The following is a 27,213-nucleotide window of genomic DNA, read 5'->3' as shown; positions in this document are numbered from 1 at the left end:
AGGAATACCGCTTCCTGTAGGACAGCAATGTCCGTTGGTGACTCATACAGAAACTGTTTCAGAGCAGCTATTTTAACATCCGACTGTATCCTATTAATCTTTAGCGTGGTAATTGTTTATGACTGTAACATAGGGGAATGACCTTTTGTCCCCGCTAGTCTATCATTTCACGCCATTCCATGCCAGATACTTCCTGAGACTCTGCCAGGAGACCACCATCCCGGTTTGCATTAGAACCTGTCTTTTTACTTTTCTTGTGATGCTGGCCTTCACCAAATGTCTGCTCCGCCCACCCCCTGAGTAGTTTTCCACCGAGGGTGGCGCTGGTGAATCTTTGGGTCGTGCGCCACCATCTCTTCTGCCAAAGGTGGCGCAGACACAGTTTGCAAAAATTCTTCTAATGCCTGGTCACTTCTATGATCACTTTCGTCTTGGGATTTGGGCTGTGGCGTTGCTTGTTATTGACAATCACTCGCTACCTCCTCATGTTTGCTTTCAGTTGCATCCGTGAATGAATCTGTCTGCATTGATTGATGTAGCAGTACCGCAACGTGAGGTTGTGGCATCACCAAGACGAGCGCATTGCCATCTACTGGTGCATCCAGCGCTACAGAGTGGGACTGCGATGTCACTTCGACCTGTTCGGTTGATGGTGATGTACTCAATTTGTCTACTGGTATACTTGACTAAGAGTTTGAATCTCTGCTGACAATAGTGTCTGGAACAGTAGTTTCCAGTACTGTTTTCTGAATTTCACCTACAGCCTTCAGCGACGGGTTGATATCTTCATATGTGCTACTGCCGTCACAAGTTTGTCGTCTCTTGTTAGCGGCTATACTACTTTTTCCAGCCAGATTGTCTACAGTGTCTTTCCTGAGTAAAGGTGGACATGCTTCAAGAGTATTTCGTGGCCTGTCATCCACATTTCCCATAGTGCTGGAAACTTCACCACCAGTCATCTGATTTTCGGTCACAAGATCAGCCAGTGTTAACCTTTTATGCTGTTGTAAATTATTCTCCAATACAAACATCTTTTTTGGACAGTTTTGCTGAAGATGCCCACTTTCATTACGTATGTGACAAGTCAAAGTCTGTCCATTGTAAATAACGTGCATTTTGTAGCCACAAATCAAAATATGAGATGGAATGTTTCCTTTGACATGCATATTGACAGAACAAACACCACACAATCTATGTTGGCTTGACCACCGTTCATCACGAATTTGCTTGATGTCTCCATATTTAGATAATATGTCTTTTAAGTAGCAGTTTTCTGCATCAGGGGGCAAATTAAATACTCGCGCTTGTTTATAATAAACATCAGCATTTGAAATGGTGACTGTACTCAGCAAATTATCACGATGGTGGATTTCAGCTTTTCCTTCAAATTTTTGCAAAATCCGTTCCAGCACCAATGGGGAAAGCAGTTTCACAAAAAAGCAGTATTACTCCAAGTCATAATAAACAGTGTATGTCTGATCCAAAGTAAAACCAAAAACATCAACAATTCAGTAATGAATTTCCAGTGAACTTGGCTGAACATTACAGGTTGCTTTGTCAAATCCAGATTCTAGGGTAAGCTTCCTGAGAAACATGGTTGCCATGTGAGCAGTTAACAGCTCGTGAAAACAAGGGAACTAAAATGCTGCATCTCCACAATCACAATTTTACACAATACTGTCATGCAGAGACTGAATATAAAGTCGTAAAATCCAAACAGAAGCGCCACAGTGCGTCCGCTTAGTATGGCCACAAACACCGCTATTCTGGTCCCAGACAAATGAAACTTTTGTGTAATTGCTTGTCAAAAGGCTACGAACGATAATGGACAATGCTCAAAGTACAACTGTCTGTAATACAACTATATTTTTAAATTATTTTGCAATGCGAACCAAACTGAGCTCTCTGTTTGACCATTCAGCTATTGGGGTGGACATGATTACTGTATTATTAGCCATGATTTAAGATTGAACTAATCACTGCATAAAACAAATTTTCTGTTTTTAAAATTTTATTAACCGTCAGAATTCTTAAAGTGTAGTGTCAGAGGAAAAGGTTGGGACCCCCTGGTGTAGCTGCCATTCACATTAGTTCTAAAAAAATTTTCAGTAGAAATATATCCATTAAGTTTGTTTATTTGAAGATGATAACAACTCCAAGTGGCTGACATGGTGACAAAAATTGTAGGAACAGGTACTTCACTCTGATTAATATTATTTGTTAGCTTTGCTTATGTTTGTACATTTTTAGCAATAGTATTACCAGGCTTTGTTCCTTCATGAATGTAATAAAGTTTTGGTTGCAGGAAGAGGACCAAAAACAGAAACGTGAAGCCTGGATGCTTGAACTTCCTCCTGAGAAAGCTAATCAGTTTGGCCTGGGACCACGGCAGTTTCGGGCACGAGCTGCGCCAAATACAGGAGATCGCTCAGTGTGGACAGACACACCAGAAGACAGAGAAAGAAAGGCATCACATCAGGTATTGTTGCTTCAAATGAAATTCTTGCCATCTTTACAATGGATAACATAAATTTTGTATATGGGTGTTACCTGTTCCATGTCAGGCACTGTGCAGACATGGTTGGATGACATTGTAACTTTGTACATGTACACACAGTCAGTGAGTATGTGAATGATTACAGTTGCAATTGTCTGTGACTGGTAGAACAGCCACTAGAGGTTGTTCACGTTTAGTGTCGTTACCAGGCCTAGTAGGGTATAACAGGGGCATGAGGTAGGATACATCAGGGGCATGAACAGCATCATGTGTTGAATTATCACTGTGAAGGACTCTGAGATGCCATGCACGCATGTGAGATGGCATAATCAGCACCTGATACAGTTTTGTCATTGTGGATCTCCATTTGGCCAGCTAGTCAGATTGTGCAATATCCAGATTTGAGGGGCATTCGAACGTGACAGTGGCATGATGTTGGACTGCATGGGAACAAGAGGACAGGCATACTCGCCATCAAGATGCTGGTTGGCCTTGTCTGACCACCACGTGTGCTCCTGCCATTTGTGAAAAAGTAGTGGACTCCCTGAAGTATTCTGTGTCATCCCACACCATAGGTCAGGTACTGTCAGCAGTCAGACTAGGGAAGTACTGTCAAAAGTGTAGGCTGCCATTAAATCACAGCACAAATGGCTGTAGTGGTGCCATGATTGGGAAGCATGGACTACTGGTGAATGGCCTGCATTGTGTTCAGCGATGAATCACAGTTCTGCACTACCCTGGATGACCATTGTAGGTGAGTGTGGCAGTGATGTCGGAGAGGCCCTATTCTTCCAATGTTTTGGAGAGGCACAGCGATGGAACTTTTGGCATCATGGTGTGGGGAGCCATCAGGTGTGACAGCTGGTTATGTAGTGCTTCGAGAATTTCGGAGTAAATTCTAGTACCACTAGGCCTTCCACCGTTTCGAACATCTGATATTTTAGAGGTGTGTGGGAGACACAGATATGCCCTACTGCGCATCGCCTGTTTGTATGTGCATTCTAAAAACAGTTACGAGAAAGAGATGGACCCGGTGGCTGAATGGTGGCAGACAAGTACCTGCTGTACGGTCCACAGAGTTTCTGTGTATGGGTCGAGAAGAACAAGGAAATTTTATGTAGTATTCTGTACTCTTTAGTGTCTGTGTTGATTGTAAAAAGACTAGTGAACAATTGAATATAGATTTCTATGTTCATTCATGTATTGGACTTGCTTGAGACTGAAGACTTTTAACTTACTTTATGTCTTGGCTGTGAACATAGCAAGACACTTGTATGATGTTCATAAATTATTTGGTTATCAAACCAATGATATTTGAACATGTGTAAATGAGTCTAATATTTAAGGACTAAGTTACCTTGCAGAAGTTGGTGTCTGTGGACATTGAAAATATAAAGTGATTGAACTGAATCATCATGATTAAACCATACAGAAGAACTTCATGTCTATAGAAAATGTAACAGTTGTATTGTTTTCAGCCATTTGAAGTACCAACATAGCATGACATATTGGCTAATGTTGCAAAGCCATACCAATCAATCATTAGGCCATCGCTCCTGTAGTTATTGAAAAGGCTGCTGCCCCTCTTCAGGAACCACATGTTTGTCAGACCTCTCTACAGATACTCCCCCAAATTATTTCAAGGATAGAGTAGTAGTTTAGTAAATTCCCTTAACCAGCTATAGCCTTCAGAGAAGAAGCTTTTGGGAGATCGACGTAGCTGATTACCCAGAGAAGTTAATTGACTTGAGAGAGATGTGAGCCTTGCAACCCAATACCACTCTGTCTCTTGCCATCCAAAAAATGTTAGTCACAGCTGGAAGTGGTTGTAGTAATTCTCGACAGCACAGGGGTACTTCACGAACAGCCTGTGCCCTCACGTGTTTGCTCATGTATGATACTATTGTGTTGTCATTTTTCGACAGGACACTGCTTGTACACACATTGTACGTACCTCTATGAACTGTATGTGATGCTGAGGTACTCCTATGGTCAATAAGATACCCAGATCTCCCTGATAAAATTTGTGGACCTGTTTGGACATCAACTCTGCCCCAGTGCCATTATGCAGGATATCAAGGGCCAGTTACAGCAGCTTTGACACCCTTCTCAAGTGAATCAGTCCATGCTGCCAGGCCAGAAGAGGTGCAGTGATAAGTGGGCTAATACTGCCAAACTCTCTTTAAATATGACTTGATTTTGTAATCACTGTAATAACATCACATACCAGTCATGTGCCCCTTAGCCAACTCCACTCCAGGCCCCACGAAACCAATTACACACACACACACACACACACACACACACACACACACACACACAGAGAGAGAGAGAGAGAGAGAGAGAGAGAGAGAGAGAGAGAGAGAGAGAGAGCGCGCGAGCTAGCTTTGGTGAGTGTGTAGGGTGTCCTTTCATCCTGGGGACTGAGTGAGCTGCTCAACCTACTTTACGAAATCTAAAATAGTGTATGTACATTTATAGGCGTTTATTGCCAGGGCTGAAATTCACCTCAAGAATAAAAGTATGTAAATTATGTTTAATATGTATTTATTTCAGTGTTCCAAAGTTGACAACCATGGACGTTGCCACAGTGGGACAGCTTGTGTGCCTTAACAATACACATGGTTGTACCATCAGCAGAGCCGCATTGCGGGAGTATCTGTAGAGAGGTCTGACGAAAATGTAGTTCCTGAAGAGGGGCAGCAACCTTTTCAATAACTACAGGAGTGATGGCCTCAATGATTGATTGGTCTGGCTTTGTAACATTAGCCAATATGTCATGCTATGTTGATACTTCAAATGGCTGAAAACAATACAACTGTTACATTTTTTGTAGACATGAAGTTCTTCTGTATGGTTTAATCATGATGATGGCACCCTCCTGATTAAAAGTAGTTCCCCATTCTGATTTACAGGTAGGAAATATGTATGAGGATGCTGTCACAAAAAAAAAGAAAAAAAAACAGGTCTGGTATTCTAATGGTTGGGGTGTGGAATGTTAGGTCCTTTAATTGGGTTGATGGGTTAGAGAATTTGAAAAGAGAAATGGATAACTTAAAGTTAGATATAGTGAGAACTGGTGAAGTGTACAGGCAGAAAGGACAGGACTTCTGGTCAGTTGAGTACATGTTCGTCAACATAAAATCAATTACCGTATTTACTCGAATCTAAGCCGCACTCGAATCGAAGCCGCACCTGAAAATGAAGACTTGAAGTCAAGGAAAAAAATTTTCCCAAATCTAAGCCGCACCTAAAATTTGAGACTTGAAATTCAAGGGGAGAGAGAAGTTTTAGGCCGCACCTCCAAATCGAAACAAATTTGGTCCATTGTAGTATGAGATACAATTTAGGTCGAATGAATGACGATACAGCTACAGTAGTTTGGTTTGCGTAGTAAGCTTAGCAATTAAGCTTTACCAGGTATCCATTGCTATGCGTCAGGCGCTCCGTCCATATTTATTAGGGTACCCCTCCTTTTTTCACGTGCTTCGTCTGGTTTGAATTGATTGCTTATTTTTCTTTGATCTGATAAGTGCCGTTCTCTTTGTTATAGGTATTTATGTCACTCTAAGCTGAAAATGCATTACTGTAGTCTGTCATGCATTGTTTGTCGCATTCTGATAGTGCGTGTTTACGACCTGCCGCTGCTCGCGGCATCGCTTGCTTTTATGCGCACTACCACCGCTTACATATTTTTTTTTTTTAGAAGAGGAGTCATCTCATTAGTGAAACAATGGCAAAAGACTGCTATATGTCATAGACTTACTAAATAAAAATTTGTTGTTACTTAACACTGCTGCTTTCTTTGATAATGATCAACAAGAACCAAGTAACACACTGCGTATGATAGAAGATGTTCTGAATGAGAGTTTAGAGAAAAATTTTCTCCGTTTGAAAATCTTTGCAGGCGCCACTTTAGTACATTACATTTTGCACAGAAATAAGAGTCATCTTAGATTTAAAAATCTAGTCCATTGCCATGCTTCGTTTCTGACTGTATCACTATTAGACATAAGAATAATACGAATATAAACATGACATGATATGTATATTCTTCCGCGTTTGTTGTTGTCTCACTCTAGTTTCGTAGTTTGTTAGGCAGACAGGATTTAAATGAGATAGCTGCAAACACGAAGCAACACATGGCAAAATGTTTATACTCTTATTATTCTTATGGTGAAGAGAATACTCATGTGATTCACAATTTATATAAGTTCCTATTAGCAACCATCTCTTCTCACAGGTAGGAAAAAATTCAGAACGTAGAGAGATAAACATCCCAAACAGTCTTGCTAGTCGTATTTTCGTAGTACATTGAAATGCTGCTACATTTGAAGATGAACAATACGGAATTTGTATTTACTTCGATGGATAATGTATGAAAAAGCAGTGACCGAAACTCAAGGCGGAGAAAAAAATCTCGACTTCCACCTTTTTTAAATTTATTTACTGAGGCAGAGGTTTTGGTGCCAGTATTTATCTTTGTGCCTGCAAAGCATGCCTGTGTAGTGCTACATATATTCGATGGCAGAAGTTAGTTGTGGCAGCACCTACCAACATTTTTCAGAACTTCAGGTGCTTTGCACTCAATTCTAAATCGCAGGCATTTTTTGGAGTACAAATACCGAAAAAAAAGTGTGGCTTAGATTCGAGTAGCAGTAATACAGAAGTGGGTCTGATAATGAAAAAGAACACAAGGAAACAGATAAGCTGCTATAAACAGCTTTGTGAACATATTACTGTAGTCAAGATAGATACAAACCCAACATTCACTATTTATTACAAGTTTATGTGTGGACTGACTCCACAGATGACGGAGAGGTTGAAAGAATGTGTGAGGAGATAAAAGAAATTCTTCAGATGGTTAAGGAAGGTGAAAATTCAATTGACAGTAATGTGGTAGCAGGAAAAGGAAGAGAAAGAAAAGTTGTAGGATACCATGGATTGGAGGAAAGGAATGAATGGGGAAGCCACCTCGTAGAATTATGCACAGAGTGCAGTTTAGTCGTGCAAACATTTAGTCCAAGAATTGTGGAAGATGCCTAGAGGCAGATGCATCACAAACAGTAAAACATACCCAGTATGGACTGACCTAATTTATTGGTTATGAACTGCAGATATGTATTCAAGAAATTATGGAGTGCTAGAAAATTAATGAGATGAGACCTGGATAAGTTGAAATAACCAAAGGGAGCTTTAGACAACTATTTACTGAAACCGGGGAGTGAAACACAACAGAAGACCAATGCGTAGCTATGAGAGATTAGACAGTGAAGGCAGTGGAGGAACAAGAAGATAAAAAAGATAGGTCTTAGTAAAAATCCATGGGTAACATGCGAGATATTGAACTTAAGTGATGAAAGGGAGGGAAAAAAACAGCAAAATGGAATGTAAAGATGTAAAAAATCATATTAACAGGAAGTGTAACATGGAAAACAGGAATGGCTAGAAGAAAAATGCATTCCTGATTGGGAAAGGAGGATATCACATATGGGAAAATTAAATAAACCTTTGGAGACAGAGAATTTGTATGAATATAAACAGTTCAAGTGGAAATAAAGTGTTACTCACAGAAGGGGAGGCTGTAAGTTGAATAGGATGGCTATATAAAGGAAAGAAACATTAAGATAGTGTTATAGAAAATGAAGTCGAAGTAGATAAAGTTGAGAAGGAAGATGTGATAATGTGAGGAGAATTTGACAAGGCTCAGAAAGACCTTAGTGGAAACATGGCATCTGGAGTAGGTGCCATTTCTTCTGAATTATTAAGGTCTTTGATAATATCAATTTCAAAGAAGGCAGGTGCTGACACTGCACCATCAATTTAACAAATCATACTAGCAGAATTGTTTACAATAGAATGGAAACATTGGTTGAAACCAACTAGGGGGAAGGTCAATTTGGGTTCCAGAGAAATGTAATAACACACCAGACAATATTTCCCCTATGATTTGATTAAAAAGAGGCAAATCTACATTTATAGTAGTTGTAGATTTAGAGAAAGCTTTAGACATTGTTGGCTGGAGTATGCTCTTCCAAATTTGGAAAGTTGCAGGAATAAAATACAGGAAGAGAGTGGTTATCTATGACTTGTTCAGTAACCAGACTGCAGTATAAGAGTTTAGAAACTTGAAAGGGAGACTCAAAATTGGGAAGGGAGTTAGTTGGGGCTATACCTTATCCCCCTCCTGCTACCCCACTTTTGTTGTTACTCAGTCTGTACATTGAGGAATCAGTAAAAATGACCCAAGTAGGAATTTAAAAGGGCATTAATCTTTAAAATTCTGGAGAATAAATAGAAAATTTGAGGTTTACCGCTGAAAATACACACATCAAAAAGTTTTGGATCACCTCGGTTCCAAGAGTTCTCTGTACAGAAAATTGGGCTAGAGAGCAACATAAACATCATTTTCGCCCTTTTTATTGCTCATGAAAATCACACATTGCATGTCGTATCACCATACAGCAGCGAGACCTTCAGAGCCGTGGTGGTCCAGATTGCTATACACACCGGTACCTCTAATACCCAGTAGCATGTCATCTTGCATTGATGCATGCCTGTATTTGTCATGGCATACTATTCACAAGTTCATCAAGGCACTGTTGGTCCAGATTGTCCCACTCCTCAACTGCGATTCTGTGTCAATCCCTCAGAGACGTTGGTGGGTCATGTCCTCCATAAACAGCCCTTTTCAATCTATCCCAGGCATGTTCGATAGGGTTCATGTTTGGAGAAAATGCTGACCACTCTAGTTGAGCGATATCATTGTCATGAAGGAAGTCATTCACAAGATGTGCACAATGGGGTCGCAAATTGTCATTCATGAAGATGAATGCCTCGCCAATATGCTACCGATATGGTTGCACTATAGGTCGGAGGATGGCATTCACATATCGTACAGCCGTTATGGCGCTTTCCATGACCACCAGTGGCGTATGTTGGCCCCATATAATGCCACTCCAAAACAGCAGGGAATCCCCACCTTGCTGCACTTGCTCGACAGTGTGTCTAAGCCATTCAGCCTGACTGGGTTGCCTCCCAACATGTGTCCGACGATTGTCTGGTTGAAGGCATATGCAACACTCATCGGTGAAGAGAACGTGATGCCAGTCCTGAGCAGTCCATTCACCGTGTTGTTGGGCCCATCTGTACCACGCTGCAAGGTGTTGTGGTTGCAAAGTGACCCTCACCATGGACGTTGGGAGCGAAGTTGCACATCATGCAGCCTATTGCGCACAGTTTGAGTCGTAACACGAAAAGCGTTATTCAACAAGGAGGCATTGCTGTCAAGGTTCCTCTGAGCCGTAACCCGTAGTTAGCGGTCACCCGCTGCAGTAGTAGCCCTTGGGCGGCCTGAGTGAGGCATGTCATCAACAGTTTGTCTCTCTGTATCTCCTCCATGACTGAACAACATCTCTTTGGTTCACTCAGAGATGCCTGGACACTTCCCTTGTTGAGAGCCCTTCCTGGCACAAAGTAACAGTGCAGACCCTATCAAACCACAGTATTGACCATCTAGGCAGGGTTGAACTACAGACATCACGAGCCATGTACCACTTTCTGATGGAATGACTGGAACTGATCAGCTGTCGGACCCCCTCCGTCTAATAGGCACTGCTCATGCGGGGGTTGTTTACATATCGGGGGAGGGGGGGCGTTAGTGACATCTCTGAACAGTCAAAGGGACTGTGTCTGTCATACAATATTCACAGTCAATGTCTATCTTCAGGAGTCCTGGGAATCAGGGTGATGCAAAACTTTTTTTGATGTGTGTTTAATCAGCAGATCCAAGGAAGGAATTCAGATGTCAGTTGAACAGAGTGGATAATGTCTTGAAAAGAAGTAAAACAAGAAGTTAGAGCTAGCTGATTTTTCAAAACCAGTTAATACCTTTAAAAAGAAATACTTTTTTAAATTATTACAAATATCTGCTACACGTTAACTGTTGTTCAGGACTCACTCATTCTCTTTAATAGAAACAGTTTTATCTCGAAAGGTTCTTTTTCTTTCTTTCTTTTAAAGGTATTCAACATTGACTTTGTTTTATTGACTGACAAGATAAGAATTCTTCTGTAGTTCTTTTTAGTATGTTATCATACTTTTAATAACATGAAGTAATATTGGATTCCTTCTTTTTATAGCTAATTTGAATATGTCTCTTTTTGGTTCTGAAGATACTCTGATGTGTGTAATAATCTTTGAATTCTTCCTAATATTAGTAATAATCATTTTTTCATAGTTTGGAAAAGAGTTGGAAATGGAAATGCCATGTAGCTAGGGCCTCCCATCTGGTAGACTGTTTGCCTGGTGCAAGTCTTTAGAGTTGACACCACTTCGGCGACTTGCATGTCAATGAGGATGAAATGGTGATGATAAGGACAACACAATACCCAGTCCCTGAGCAGAGAAAATCTCTGACCCAGCCGGGAATCGAACCTCAGCTGTTAGGAATGACATTCCGTCATGCTGACCACTCAGCTACCAGGGGCGTGGAATAGAGTTTTCAAAAATGGATACAAATACTGTATGTTGATTTTAGAATTTGTATTAGGATAGCCTTTCCATATATTTTGGATCTAACCGAGGATATATTTTTGAAAAAACTTCAAAGTCTTATGTTTCATGAAAAGTAGCATTAATAGCACCCCTATTTTCAGCTGTTTTCACATGACCTGTAATATTACCCTTTTTTTTACGTGCAACAGAAAATTCTCCAGTACATGGTACTATGTGAAATAAACCCTTTCCTAGTTATTGTCTTTGAACAGTTTCAAAAATTTTTATTCCTGATACAGAGTAACATTAAACATACAGTACATCTTGTTTTGCTCGTTGCTGAACAATGAGACAAAAAATAAATACATATAAAATGATAAAAAGCATTTAAACAAGTTACTTTACACAGGAAAACAAAATAAACACATTGCCCCTGTTGTGTTGCCAAATGACTAAGTGAAAAGTTGTGGGGGAACTGGTAGCCACACCTTCCGATTGATGTCAGCACCTGTTCAAGGGGCTGCAAAATAATGTTTTAAAAAAGCAATATTGAACATATAGTTCTAAAATTAAAGAAAAAAAACCTTGTCAATTATAAGATGCTCAGACCCTGGACATTTTTGCAACCTTGGACTAAAAAATCAAGACCTGTCTGTACTAATCTCCAACATATGGTAAGCGTATATTGAATAATTGCAAACTTCACTCAAATCAAAATTTTTAATCATTCTCTTAAAATACATCATCATTTCCTTTGAGTACTTGCAACCAGTACATGTAGGTATGCTACGTAACGTGATAACTCATGGCTGCCAGCCTTGAGATGAGGCTATCAGTAATCACATGTCAAATATGGATAGAAGCCGGGTCCCTCCTTCCCCCAAACGAAAAATTTTAAAAATTGGTATTCTGCTTTAGGCCTTTAAACACTATATTGCAGATATTTTCTGAAAATATATTTAATTGATCATATATTTATTTTTATTTTCGTATTAAAATTCATCCACATTAGTGTTTTGAATAAAGAAAAGTTCTTCAGCTTAAATACCACAAATACCACTCACACGTACAATGAATGTGACAGGGGAATCTGCAGTTGATCTCCCTATCACATCCACATTATTGCCAAACACTGCCTCCACATGCATCGATTGCTGTCTCATAGAACATGTCGTAATCTGTTTTTGTCGTGCGTCATGAACAGAAAGTTGATTTACTACAGGATATGCATGCATAACTTCGACGTGTTGTTTTAATACATTATTGCTGTCTTGAGCTACTGTGATAGGGAAGTTTATGACTGATGTTCACTTGTAAGTGAATTATAGAACCTTGATCACTTTTCCCATCAGATCCGTTTAAGAAATTAAAATTAAAGTAATCACTTATCAATAACCATTTTTTTTCTCTGACAACAGCACAGTAAGGCTTCAAAATTTTTCATGGAAATTTTCCAGTAACCCTGTGGGGACTTTACACTGTAAAAGTAACAAGTATTAACTCCACTAATCTGTTCAGTGTAAACAGAAAAACGCTTGAGTTTTTTTCAATACATCTCAAACACATATATGTAGAGCAAAGATTTGAGGAATGGAAAAGACCTGCCATGGTTTAACAACTGTGTAAGGAAACCACTCCGATAGTAAAGATAGCTTCACATCAGATTTAAACATAGCCATAATCTCATAGAGAAATGAAAACTGAAAGAAAGGAAAATCATAGTATGTGAGGATCTGCCCACTTGCCTCTTATAAGGTGCCTAGGAAGCTGTTTCCTTGGATAGCTGGACAACATACAAGTAAATCATATTAATGGAATTTATTACAGTAATTGAATTGAGAGTATTTAACTTTCGTTTCTAAACGATAGGTTGCAAGCATTAATCAGTGTCCTTTGATATATACAATTTCCATGCAAGCTAATCACACAAGTTCATAAGTCACTGCTATCGTTAATATTGCTGTGGCTCTTCTAGTGCATTGAGGCTAGGCAGTGTGCCGCTTTTATTCTCTTTGTGTAGATGTCACACCTGTTGTGGTGACATCCTAGTCGTCTTGTTATTTGCTGATGTCAACTCACAGCCCCCTCTGCTGTATTGTTCTTGATCTTCATGCTGGCACTTGTCCTTATGCCAGAACATCGGAATATTCCTACCTCCACCCCCCTCCCCCGCCAAAGTGACGGTTTGTCATTGTGTAGGAAGCACGACAACGGCAAGGGAGGCAGGAGTGTTGGCGCACTGGAAGCTGTGTCTGCAGGGGACATCAAGCCTCTGTTCGTAGCCTACCAGCCGGCCCTTGCTCTGATGGAAACAGGCCCCGGAAAAGACCAGAAGGGTATGAGTCCACCTCCTGATGCCATGAACCAGATGGAGAAAGTCGCAACTGCTGCGGTGTGGGCAGGTCCAGCTCCATCGTTAGGACGGTAGGAAGCGGAAGAGGCTATGGCGCTGTCTCCATGGGGTCATTCCATAGTGTCATGAAGACACCCTCTAGCAGCTGCTTGGTTACTCTGTCCTTGGGATCTGTGAATCTGGGGAAAGGGACAGCAAAAGATCATCATGCACATGACAGAGGCGAAGTCGATATTGATGTTGTCTCTGCAAGCCATCTGGACGTGAAATACGATACATGCAAGTGTCAAGTTGGCACACGATCTCGCCTGACGCCCACCATCTGCTGCTGCTAAAAACCCTGTAAATGGCCATATCATGCAGCACGAAGTGATATATGCGGCCTTCCTTCGGATCTGGATGCTGAGGAGGGTGGAGCAGTGTCTGATGGCGGCGGCTGTGAAACAGTTCCGCTGGAAGTTGTCCGTTCCATAGGTGCGAATGATAGGAGGCGAGAAACAGTAGCAATGCTTATCCCTGGTGTGTGCGGAGCGAAGTTTGGCCATCTGCTGCTTGAAGATCCTGACAAAACATTCTGCTTTGCTGTTTGACTGTGAAGCGAATGATGCGCTAGTTAGTTACTGTACGCCATTGCATTCACAGAATGTTTCAGATTCATTTGATGTGAACTGAGGGCCATTCAGAATGCTAAGAATCGATGTGACAACAAGATGCAGCAGAAACGTCAAAGTCTGTATCAGGATCAATCAGAAGACGTGAAAGTGCATCCGCATTACCATGTTGAGCTGTTGGACGATACACAATCTCGTACTGGTATTGCGACAACAACAAAGCCCATCTTTGCAATTTTTGGGCAGTTAGAACAGGAACTGGTTTCGTCAGATGAAACAAGGACTGCAAAGACTTGTGATCCGGTACTAAGTAGAATTTTCTGCCATACTAATAGTGGTGGAATTTGGTGACACCACACACAATACACGCCTCTTTCTCAATTTGTGAATAGTTGCACTGAACTTTGGACAACACTTTTGATGCGAAAGCTATAGGCCTGTCTTTATCACCAATTCTGTGCAACAGCACTGCACCGATTCCATAAGAGGAAGCGTCAAGTTGCAGCACAACTGGTTGGTCAGGATCAAAGTGAACTAAGCATCGATCACTGAGCAATGTGTCTTTTAAGTTTTTGAAAAGCTACTTAGCACTCATCAGTCCAAACAAAAGGGACATTCTTTTGACGCAAGCAATGCAATGGAGGCGCGATGTGCGCAGAATTCAGAATGAACCGAATATAATAGTTCATTTTCCCTAAAACTGATTGCAGTTCTGTGACGTTTCGAGGAACTTGTCAAATGGCTAACAAATGTGACTGAATAGGATGTATACCTTGACTGTTCATAGCATGACCAAGATACTGCAGCTCCGGTTTAAAAAAAAATCAGACTTGTCCAGTCTAAATTTTAATCCAGCATCAGATAACACATGAAATAAAGCACGCAAGTTTGCAAGATGTTCTTCAAATGTACGACCTGCTACTACAATATTGTCCAGATAGTTTGAACAGTTTGGCACTTGTGCACTCAGCTGCTCCATTGCAAAATGGTGGGTGGAAGCACTGCCAAAAGGCAAATGCAAATATTTAAACAAACCCAAACGAGTATTTATGTCACAGACTTTTTGAGATTCATCATCGAGCGGTATTTGAAGACACGTGTTGCGCAAATCAATTTTTGAAAAGTAGCATCCAGCGCCTAATCTGTCTGTGAATTCTTCTGGTCTGGCAATGGATAAGTATCAATCACTGTTTGTGAGTTGATTGTAGACTTAGTCAACACAGAGGGGAATGCAGCCTGAAGGTTTGGAGAGCAAAACCAGTGAACTTGCCCACTGACTGTCTTGTATGGGGATAATAACTCCACTATCTTGCAATTTTTTAAGTTCAGCAGTGACTTTGTCCCATTCTGCAATGGGAACAGTTCTGGACTGGCAAAATTTTGACTCAGCATTGTCTTTCATAGTAATATGTGCAATAAAATTGTTAGCCGTGCCAAAACCTTCAGAAAAGAGCTTCGGTAATTCTTTTAGCAAGTCTATACTTTCTTGTGCATGGAATGCAGACACGAACAACACATTGTCCTGAATGTTAAAGCAAAAAAATCAAATAATCAGGACCAAATATGTTCTCTCAGTCATGTGATTGTAGCACCATAAAAGTTACTGTTCTTGTATGCAGGCAATGTACATTTTTTGAGAACGAGAATGTCTTGTCCATTATAAGCCGTCAGTTGCGTGCTAGTTTTAGACAGGCGTGGGGAGTCTAATAGTTCATATATGTGATGATTCAACAATTTAACAGAGGCACCCATGTCCAACCGAAAGTTCACACTTATTCCACTAATATGCAAATGAACAAAAAGTTTGTTGGACTAGTGTAGCACTGAAGAAACTGTTTGCTTGCTAATTTTGCTAATGCCTGCAGCAGGCTTTGAATACAGTGCATTGATTATGTGGGCCTTGTGATTAGATTTTTGTGAGTGGGCAGAATTCCTATGTTTGTTTTGTTGCAAACTTGCAGAATGTACATGTCCTTTCCTACCACAAGTGTAACACTGAGCTGGTTGGGAGGGGCAGTTGTGGCATTTGTGCCATGAATAACACGGAGGGCAAGACTTGATTATGTTCGCCTGTGTAGCCACCTGTTGAGCGAACTGCTTACGTGGCTTGAAGTGTTGTTTACTCAGCGTGGTGAGCACAAGCCACTGCTGTGGACTGGGTCGATTGTATACAAGTGACTCAACCTGACAAATAGCTGGCTGCTCAAATTTATCGGCTGACAGGGCACCTGAATCATACTGATCTAGTATTTGCACTATGTGCTGAAATGATGGATCATATTGTTCCAAAATCTGTTCTCTGAGTTCGACATCAGGTACATTGTACACAATCACATCACGCAACATAACATCAGAATATAAAGCTCCACAAACACATTTGAATGTGCATTTCCTTGCTATACCCTGCAAATCTGTTACCCACTTGTGATAAGTTTGTTCTAACAGTTTTTTTGCAGTTAAAGAATTGACACCTAGCTGCTACCACATTCACTTGTTGGTCATAATAGTTAGTTAGCGAATCCACAAGCTGTTCATAAGAAAGTTCACTCGGAGTGGCATTAAGGAAAAGTTCGTTGATGAGGCAGAACTCTGCACTTCCTACTGTGGATAAGAAATAATGGCTTTTCACAGTGCCTGGTACATTGTGAGTGAGTATGTGTGCTTTGAACCATTGCAACCACTCGAGCCATTCCTCTTCTTGGTCATGAAACTGGCGAAATGGCGGTATAGCTTTAGGTGTTGCTGTAGCTGGTGCTTGTTCCATCGGGCGTGCAGCGTTGGCCATTGTGACCGTGCCGAGCATGGTAGTGATTTGCTGTAGCTGGTGCTTGTTCCATCGGGCGTGCAGCGTTGGCCATTGCGACCATGCCGAGCATGGTGGTGATTTGCTGTAGCTGGTGCTTGTTCCATCGGGCGGTGCAGCATTGGCCATTGTGACCGTGCCGAGCATGGTGGTGATTTGCTGCGCCTGGAACTGGAACATCTGCATTAGCAGTGTTGCATCTAACACTTGCAGCTATGGCACCTGAGCAGGGGGGTGGGATAGGTGGAGTGGGCATTTTAAAAAGAGACAAATGCAAGAAACAGACAACGCAAGTAAGGAAATAAGTAAAAAAGCAAAGAAAATTTCTGCAACGCCCATCTGAAAACACGGATTAGCAAAAGAGACTGTTAAAACAAGTAAACGCCCTTCAAAGAAAAGACAAGAGAGAATTAAGGTGTGAGAAAAACACAACAGAAAATTACGTTGCGGCGAGGTGCGGGGTTGTTCGTATAACTCATCACACTTGTGGGATCATGCCCACTCATCTCTTGTAGGGTGCCTAGGAAGCTTGTTTTTTTTTTCAGATAGCTAGACAATATACAAGCAAATCATGTTAATGGAGTTAATTACAGTAATTGAATTGACAATACTTAACTTTCATTTCTACATGATGGGTTGCAAGCAATTGGCGACATGCAAATAATCAATGCCCTTTGATCTGTACAATTTCCATGCAAGCTAATCACACTAGTTCATAAGTCACTGCTATCGTTAATATCACTGCGGCTCTTCTAGTGTGGCTCTTGTAGTGCACCAAGGCTAGGCAGTGTGTCACTTTTATTCTCTTCATGTAGAGGCTCCTTTCGTGGTGACTTCCTAGTCAGCGTGCTGTTGGCTGATGTCGTCTGACAGCCCTCTCTGCTGTATCATTCTTGATCTTCATGCCGGCATATGATGTTACACCGGAACAGTGTACGTAGAGCTATGCGTTAATCATTCAGTAAATTTACGAGTAAAATGCTATATCCCAATCTGATGGAAAATTCTAAGAAGTTTTGGCTTAAGTTAAATGGGTAAATAGCTCAAAGCCATCTGTTCAAGTACTCTGTGATCATAATGACATTGAAACAGAGTGTGACAGAGAGAAGGCCATAATACTAAATTCCTTTTTGTAAAATTAATTCACAGAGGAAGATTGAACTACAGTCCCTCTTTTCAGTCATCATACAAATGTTGAAATGACAAGTATTGAAATAATTATGTGAGAGATAGAAAATCTGCTTACGAGGTCCGTTCAAAAAAATTCCGGAACATTAGTAATTTTGTGCTAATGGTGTGTTGGAGCAAAATTTGGTTGGTATCCATGCCCATGCTGTGCTTAATGTGTAGCTACTGAAAGTTTCATTGTTGTTTGTCTGTTAGTTAATTTTCAGTGCTATATTGAGTAGAATGTTGTGTCCCACAGTTTGCGAATTTCAAGATGACAGGTTTAGAGGAGTACGCCTGTGTTAAATTTTGCATGAAGCTCAAGAAAATCTTTACAGAGACACACCAAACGATGTATGAAGCCTATGATGATGAGTGCTTCAGCTGTACTCATTTTTACAAATGGTTCACAGGGTTTAAATATGGCCTTACGGAAGTTAAAGATGACCATCGTTCAGGACGCATTTCGACGTCTACTGATGATACTCATGTCAGGAACATCAATGAAATTGTGCATGCCAATCAAAAACTGACTGTCCAAGAGACTGCAGAAGAATGTAACATTTCAGTTGGATCATGTCATGAAATCCTGACACAGCATCTTGGAATGCATCGTGTTGCCACCAAATTTGTTCCACAGCACAGGAGTCACACATGACTATTGCACTAAAAGTGAAATTGCTGCACTGTCTCATCCTACGTATTCTCCATATGTGGTCCCTGTGGACATTTTTTATTTTCAGAGTTAAAAACCCCTTTGAAAGGATGAAGATTTGCAATGCTAGATGAGATAAAAGAATATTTGAAGATGGCACAAAGCATTTGTAATGATTGGAAAAATGCACAGGTTAGTCCTGTTCAAGAAGGATCATAGAACACTCGCACACAACAGATGGCCTGTATCGCTGATGTCAGTCTTTTGTAGAATTATGGAGCTCATTTTGAGTTCCCGTATTGTGATCTTTCAGAAGACCCAAAATGTCCTCTGTAGGAATCAGTAAGGGCTCTGCAAACAACACAGTGTTGAAATCTAGCTTATTTGTTCATACAAGAGACCCAAAAGATCTCTGATACCAGCGCCCAGGTTGACACCATGTTCCATGACTTTCTGAATGCATTCTGCACTGTCAGTCTTGGTACATTTTGGGTGGATGATTTTATTTGTAACTAATTTTGTCAAGGAAATGAACTAAAGTTTAAAATCTTACTTGTTGCAGTTAATAACAGTTATAGCATTTGTTGAAATAAGTGCTGTGTACACAGTGAAACAATAATTACTTTGATTATCTTTGTTATTATTTTTGAAAGGTCATTTACAACAATTAAATAAAACACGGGAAGTAATACATGAAATAAAGAAAAGGCAACAATTCACCTATAGCTCACTGATGTATGGTACATTGAAACTCGTGAGAGAACTGTTTGTATTTGCTTTTGAGCTCTTGCTCTTTCTCTGTTAGAAGTATACACATTTACAGGTACAACCACACAGATGTCCAATACACATTCCCATGGCCACAGCAAGACTAATTGTTGATAGCAGTTGCACGGGCAGATGAATGTGGGAAGGGGTTAAGGAAGGACAAATGAGGTGGGGAGAGGGTACAGAAGGACTTGTGAAGCGAGGAGGGTATAGTGTGCGGCAGGTCTTTTTTTACAGATGATTCAGTGGCTGCAGAACAAGACAAAAAAGAAGTTCAAAGGATAAAGCATATAACAGTTGAGGGGGAGGGGGTGAAGGGAGGGGAGGAAAGTAGAGGAAGGTGGAGATGAGGAGGGAGACAGGGAGGGAAAAGAGAAAGGGGGAGGGGTGGAAAGAGGAGGGGGGAAGAGAAAGGGAGAGGGGTGGGGCGACAGAGAGAGAGAGAGAGAGAGAGAGAGAGAGAGAGAGAGAGAGAGAGAGAGAGAGATTTAGGGGGGGGGGGGGAGTGGTGGTAGAAGGCAGCAGATGATGTGAACAGAGGAGGAGTGGTGTCGACAGAAGAGAGAGGTGAGAAAGTAAGGTGAGGCAGTGTGAAGAGGTTGTTGGAGGTTTAGGCCATGGAGACTGTAGGTTGTGCTGGAGAGGTAATTCCCACCTGTGTAGTTCAGAGAAACTAGTGCTGAAAGTGAGTATTCAGATGGATCACTTAATGAAGCATCTGTTGAAGACATTTGTGTTGTGGTGCACAGCATGTTTGGCAACTGGGTGGTCACATTTGCAGTTTGCCACAGTGTGTCGTTGACCATTCATGTGAATACAGTTGGTTACTTGTCATGTCCACATAAAATACTGTACAGTAAGTGCAGTGTAGCTAATATATAACATGGCTGATATCATACATGGTCCTGCCCTTGTAGGGTGGTAAATGCCTCTGACTGGACTGTCGTAAGAGGTGGGTGTTTGGAAAGGTCTTGTACCCGAGTCTATCACAACGGAATAACCCATGGGGTGGAGGATTGGAAGCCAGATTGGAACAGGGATGGGCAAGGATATTCTGTAGGTTGGGTGGCAGAAAGAACACAACTTTGGATGGCGTGGATAGGATTTTGGGTAGGATATCCCTTGTCTCAGGGCACAATGAGAGGTAGTTGAAGCCCTAGTGAAGGATGTGGTTGGGCTTTTCAAGGCAATAGTGATACTGGGTAATCAGAGGAATGCTGGTCAGTGGCACATTAACAAGTTTACTGGTGTCAGAGGAGGAGATTGGATGGGAGATCTGTTTATGGATGAGCTGGATATGATATTGTCCGTCAATAAAAGCTCTGATAAGGTTAACCCTATATTTCAACAGCTGCTTTCCACTGCAGATTTGGCATCCATGGGTTCCAAGGCAGTAAGTAAGAGATTTTCTGACACAGAATGGGCGACAGTTTTCGAAGTGGAGTGTCTGTGTGGTGTTTGTGTGGATGTGTGAGTTTCTACTAGAGAAAAAGCAAGAGTGGGAAAACTAGTATAAATAATTTTGTGTGGTTTTTTCCCCCCCTATGTGCCACACGTCAGTCAAATATAGGTGAATAGGTGATTGGTTGCTTTTTCTGTATATTATGTATTGTTTGTAACTCTCTCTCTCTCTCTCTCTCTCTCTCTCTCTCTTTCTCTTTCTCTCTCTTTCTCTCTCACTACTGTCCCAGTGCTGTGTCCTGACTCGGATGAGAGACTGTGTGGGACAGAATGGGCTGAGAAGAAGAGAGGGAAGGGACTGGTAAAGGAGGGAAGGGAGAGTGCCTGTTAGCAAGGGAGAGGCAACAGGGAAACAGTATAGGAATGTGGTGCTGACAAATTTACCTTGATGCAGACAGAGGAAGTTGTGTGTGAAATGCAGTTGAAGTGAAGGTGTGGGGTGGCAAGGGGTGAGAGTGGGCAGGTGTAAAATAGGGGAAATGGAGACCATAGAGAGAACAAAGTGGTGTAGGAAGTGCTGGAGGTGGGTGTGGAATTTTAAGATTGCAGACACTGAGGAGTTCAGGATGAAAGGATGTGTTTTAAGGACAGCTTCCAGCTACTCAATTAAAACAAATGCTGCTGTTCTGTGAGAACCGGAACATATGTTGACATTGCATAGAAGTCAAAGTGCTTAGCAGCATGCTCTAGTACAGGATGGTGAAATTTATTCTTGGCCACAGTTTGGTTATGGCCGCCTTCCATTCAGGTTGACAGCTCGTTGTTGGAGGTCATGTTGGCATGAAGGATGTGCAGGAGTTACGGCAAAGTCGATATATGATTTGTCTGCTTTCACAGGTTGCGCCGCATCTGATGGCTTAGGATGTGCTGGTGACAAGACTTAAATCAGAAACACGCAAGATGATTATTGTTGTTCATATCTGTGTGAAAAATCTATGTGGCAAGGGGTTGTTGGTAGGTTGGGTAGAATAATAGTTTGGTGTGTGCTGTGTTGAAAGTAGAGACTTTTTCTTATCAAACTTATTTTGGTTCATGTGTAAAACTAGCTTTTCAGTTTCAAGTAGTTTTCTCTCATCTTTGTTGCCAGAGTGTTTTTACTTTTACTCTTGACACATTTTACGGCACAATAACTGTCATAAGAATGGATAAAAACAGATTTTATACAATAACAGGATGTAGCGTAAGTCTTGGTGAAGTGTTATGTTGAATTACATACTTTAATGGATACACAGTATCCAGTCACCATTGAACATCCTTACCTAACATCAGTGGCCAAACTGGTTCATATGACATGGTCAGCCCTGAATGTTCTTCCTTAACATCAATGGCCACTCTGGTTTGTATGGCATTGCATAGTTTTTCATTTTATTTAGGAAAGTTACAGCATTTCACCATCGTATAGTATCTTAAACGTGAAGTTTTCTGTAAGCTTCATATTATTTTACTGTTGAATCAATCTCTGTCTTATACATTAATATTTCATTAAGGACTTAGAAAAAATTATAGGACTTTATAATAAATGCTGAAATCATTATTGTTAATTTATTCATCTTTCAAGGATATGTCAGCATGAACGTCTGTAAGAATGTTAATGTGCTTTTACCAAATATAGATCTTTTTTATGGATGCAACTTGAAATACTGTGCCTTATTACTCTGTTTATTTTCAAGTATGTTGACTGATTGTAATGGTGGTCTGTTATTAGCTTACACTTTTTAAACACTGTGTTTTCTCAGTGTGTAAAATTGGTAGGCACACTTTCTGTAATACTAAAACAAATAATTCTTCCTTTTGACCTGTGCCTTACTTACAACTTCACATTCAGGGTATTAATAAATGTTTTACTTATGTTGTTTCCAGCCAGTTGCACCAACAGACAGTCTAAAGCAGAAGGCTTTGAAACAACGTGACCAGGAAATAGAAAAACTGACTGAAGGATATTCAAAGAAAAGACAAAAGGAATCGTTATTGGAGTCTCATCAAAAGAAGCTGAAAAGTGAAAAGGTCAGTTAGGAAAATCTCCTCAATCAAATTAGGTTATTTTCATATTTTTTTAATATGTTCATTGTATTGTTTTACTAATTATATGTTTTATGGTTAAGGAATTCTACTGTTGGTGATTAGTTTCATGTTGATTACCTTTCCTTAAGCATCCTCAAACTACATCTTCTTCTGGAAGGTACTCCAACCCTGATATACAAGAATCCACCCTTCAGTTTCCTCACCACCTCAAGACACTATTGAATGCAATGATTCCCTACTCTGCCCTTGGAATACAACAACCCAATGAAACTACTGTATCCCTTAGCAAATTTTTCTGATCCCCATTCATAATCTCCAGATTCTGTTTTGCCCACCTGTTCCACGTGCCATCAACCTAAAAGCTGCTGCTGTCACCCACTCCCGCCCCTTCCCAGATATAAAGAGCACAAAACTCAAAGTGGTGATGTAGTTTTTAAACTATCTATTAAAAACTTATATTGCACAAGAGTTTCAGTCCTGTCAGAGGCTTCACGGTCCTACATCCAGTTTCAATGATACTACATTACTCAGTAGGTATCTACTTGCATTCACCCTCTTCACAAGTGGAAATGCTTCTTTGACATCCATCTTGCTGATTATAACTAAGTGAGTGTGTGCATAGGTCCAAACTTCACAATACCTATTCCAACCTAGTCATTCATAATGGTGTGGTGCAGCCATCTACATCCTTCGCAACTAGGAACCTGGAAAAAGTAGCTCTTATTTTTGGTAAAATTTGCATCTGTTTTTTTGCCAAACAAGCAACACTCAACACAAAGCATTCAGGGACAACTACGGTGCAGTTGCTTGTTGAGCTTAGCAGGGTATTTTTAATGACATAGTTCAGGCCTGACCTGTAGCAGTATTCGATGCAACCACAGTTCAAAACATCCGCACCTAATTTGCCATAATGCCACCTCCCAAGGCCGAGTAATATGTTGATTGCATTGTGTCGTTTGTATCTTAAACAGACCTTTCAACTGCCCACAGTACGCATGGCACCAGATCATTGAGTGCTTCGATACAATGTTGCATTCATACACTTTTTTATTTGCAGTTTCTTACATACATTATCTTTTCAAACTGGGCTTTGCCAGATGGCGTACAGCACCAGTAACTGATAATTGGTTACAGTTTTGATATTTGTATGCAGGAAATAAATCTCTTTCAAACAATCTCTGATAAAGTAGTTCAACTGGATGAAAATCACTAAGAAATAGCATCTATTAAGTAATTTCTCATTTTTGCATTATGAAGCATAATTTGCACATATTTTGCATTTATCACAAAATGCGAATTTTCCGGTCCATACTTGTAACAGAAAATTACCCAACTATACTTTCTGCAGACATAGGTTTCAACACTGCTGAATGACAGTGATTACTCTAAAGTCTCTGGTACTTATAAGGCTTGCTGCAGGAATGCCATTCCACAAGTTCGGCATGATCTGTAATATCTGTTTAAATTCTTATATCAGCTAAGAATATTTCACCTAAATCCATTTATTTTCTCACCACCATCAGTTTCCATACCTCTTTTTCTATGTGCTTTCTAAAATACAAAGAGTTACTGCTACATTAGTCATCCCGATGCTGCTTATTACTGTAATTTTTGCCTTAGTTGACAGAGATCTTGAGCGAGCACAATTGTTGCCTTCCCACAGAAAAATTCCTACTACCTCTCCATTGCGTCTTCAGTTACTGTTGATGCCATTCCTAATGCATCAACATACTTCATGCTCTTGCTTTTGCTGCTACTGTTCATTAGTATCTTTCCTGCAAACAGTTGGTGATTGTCTTTTCTCATACCCACCTTCATATTCCATGCAGAATTTTCACCAACCAAACGCATTGTGAATGATGCTTGTAAACACTTAAAATACTTGAACTTTCTAGTTATGTTGAATGTAAAAATTAATGTATGTTTACTTTTATAAGAAATTCGGTAATAAGCTCAGCTAAGCATCTGGGTAGCCATAATAACAGGAAGTTGTCTGACTGTTTCTATGTGAAGAAAGATAAAGAGCACAAGGAAAGTGAACAGTTGTTTTAATATTCCCAATATAAAATCTGAGCAATGGAAAATTCAGAATGGAATGACCACAATATCATGAAATGAATAGATTTCTACTCACCCTATCGAGGAGACTTTGAGGCCAGACTCAGTGGTCAGAGACAGTGGTCTCGTGTGTGTGTGTGTGTGTGTGTGTGTGTATATATATCTGCTTTAGAAGAAGACCTTTTGGCCAAAAGATCAAATGTATAGCGGTGTTTTTGTTGTGCCTGTCAGCGACTCGGTGTCTTATCTGTATGATGAGTGGCAATCTATCCTTTTCTTTGTCAGTGTAAAATCTGAATTTTCTTTAGCTACAATGCATCTAATTTGCAAGGACTCTCAACTTGCCCGTGTAAAAAAGAAAGAAAAAGAATGAAATAAAATCACTTGAGCTTATATTTGTTCCATTTTTTATGCTACTTAGATAAGACTCCAGACACGTATTTTTTTGACTAGGAAGTACCCATCAGTTGTTTTCCAGAGAAATCAGTCAAATAAATGTGGTGATCTATTTGAAAGTGACATGCCTTTATTGTGTATCTCTGGAAATGACAGTGTAATTGGTTTGACAGTTTGTATTTAACATACCCTATGTAAGGGTATATTAAAGAAGTAGTAAAAGCTTTTTAATTAATACGCCCTTTGGATTATGGGAATTGTTGACTTTGGATTTTCTGTTTCATTCTGGTGGGTAATATACAATGACTGTTCATAAAGTAATATTTTTTTAAAATGTGAGTGAAGTTATGGAGTTCGTTTTACAATTCTATGAACGTACACACTCTGATTTATTTTTCCAGCCACATTGAGTCATTTGTCGTAGTGATTGAAGAGGGTAGAAGTTCTGCAATTATCGAGTTCTGCTGCTTTCAACTGAACCCAACTATAACACTGTTCACCATTGCCAAAGTGCTCTGAACCAAGCCACTTCTTCATTTGCATGACGAAATGATAATTGCTAGATGGCAAATCATGGCTACAGGAAGGATGATCCAATACTTCCCATTTTAACACTCGCAGTCTTTTTTTTTTGTACTGTCTGCACAAACTAAGTTGACACACAGTGTGGAGTCTGATGGAACAGCCATACATTGGGAAATACCTTTACACTCCCATCAGCCACAGTGCCAAGTGTCAACTTATTTGGCGTAGATAGTACTTTGTGCTGTATGCAGGCAGGCATTGTCATGCAGGAAAATCATGCCAGAGTTCAACATGCCACGACATATGTTTTGAATGGTCCTTTGTCAGTGTGTTGCAGTAATTTTTGGCATTAATTGTGGTATATCTATCTAGGAACACCACTAGCAAAATTCGTAATCCGTCCAAAAAGACAGTACCATGAGTTTCCTGTTGCGAAGTGTTTGACGATGCTTTGTAGGTTCCAGTAACCTAATATGGCCCCACTGAAGTTTTTGTTTTTGCATTCACACACTGCAGTCATGTCTCATTGCCTGCCACAATCTGGTTAAGAGAAGTTTCACTTTCTTTTTCATAACATACAAGAAAGGACTGTGCTGCTGCCATAAACTGAGCCTTCTTCAGGGAGAAGTTTGTCACCTATCTGGCATTAAATTTGCAGCAGCCCAAATTTTCAGTAATCACTTCTTTCTAACCCTTTCTTCAACCAATCAAATCAGATCTGCATTTGTGATACTCTGTCAACAAACTTTTCTCTTCATTATGGAACATGGCATCATTCAAAGAAATTTTGGGGTTGCAATCGGTTGTTGTCAGCTACACTCCATGATATTTCACCTGGACACGTCAGTCACCCTCAGATGATAAATCGAAGTTTGATGCAGACTTGCTCTGTTTTATATAGCATTGTGTGAGTATTGCACACATGCATCAAAATCATGTGGACCTACGGAACTGCCACCTGGTGACAGTAGGCTCGCTTGTGGAACTGCAGAATGCAGCTGTCCTCAGAGTTCCACTTGCTGCAGCTGTTGGTGTACTCATGTCATCTTTGATTTGAGCAAACCATGGAGATGATAGGATTCCATATGGTATCCAGCTGGCAGCCGGTGTCATGGTTCATCAGATTTTCCGCCATGCATATTTCCGTGGATTCTTTAATAATGGAATCTTCTCCATGAAGACACACTACCAAAAAAATCATCCGCATATCTCCAAGGGCTACTGATTCAAGTACTCTCTCCTCAAAGTACTCCATACAAAGGTTGGCTGACAGGGAGACAGAGGGCTAACTGTGGTGGTACTGTCAGTCTGCTCAAAATATTCATGGTTGAACAAGAAAAAGATTGAGGAAAGAGTGTGCTGGGAGAAAGCACTGGTGTCTACCTGAAACTTATTACCAAT

The 27,213-nt window shown here is 40.5% G+C and overlaps 1 protein-coding gene across 3 annotated transcripts in view; it reads left to right on the top strand.

Annotated features, from left to right (window-relative positions):
- LOC126336616 (GPALPP motifs-containing protein 1) overlaps positions 1-27,213 on the top strand; it is a 63,755-nt gene that overhangs the window by 15,782 nt on the left and 20,760 nt on the right. For all 3 annotated transcript variants that reach the window (XM_050000490.1, XM_050000488.1, XM_050000489.1), the window contains exons 3-4: positions 2,306-2,479; positions 22,672-22,815. In XM_050000490.1, the coding sequence (XP_049856447.1) occupies positions 2,306-2,479; positions 22,672-22,815 (318 nt within the window). The remainder of the gene's footprint in view (positions 1-2,305; positions 2,480-22,671; positions 22,816-27,213) is intronic.

Source organism: Schistocerca gregaria, chromosome 2, assembly GCF_023897955.1.
Source record: "Schistocerca gregaria isolate iqSchGreg1 chromosome 2, iqSchGreg1.2, whole genome shotgun sequence".
Classification (NCBI taxonomy): Eukaryota; Metazoa; Arthropoda; class Insecta; order Orthoptera; family Acrididae; genus Schistocerca; species Schistocerca gregaria.
This window is presented reverse-complemented; position numbering and strand designations above follow the sequence as displayed.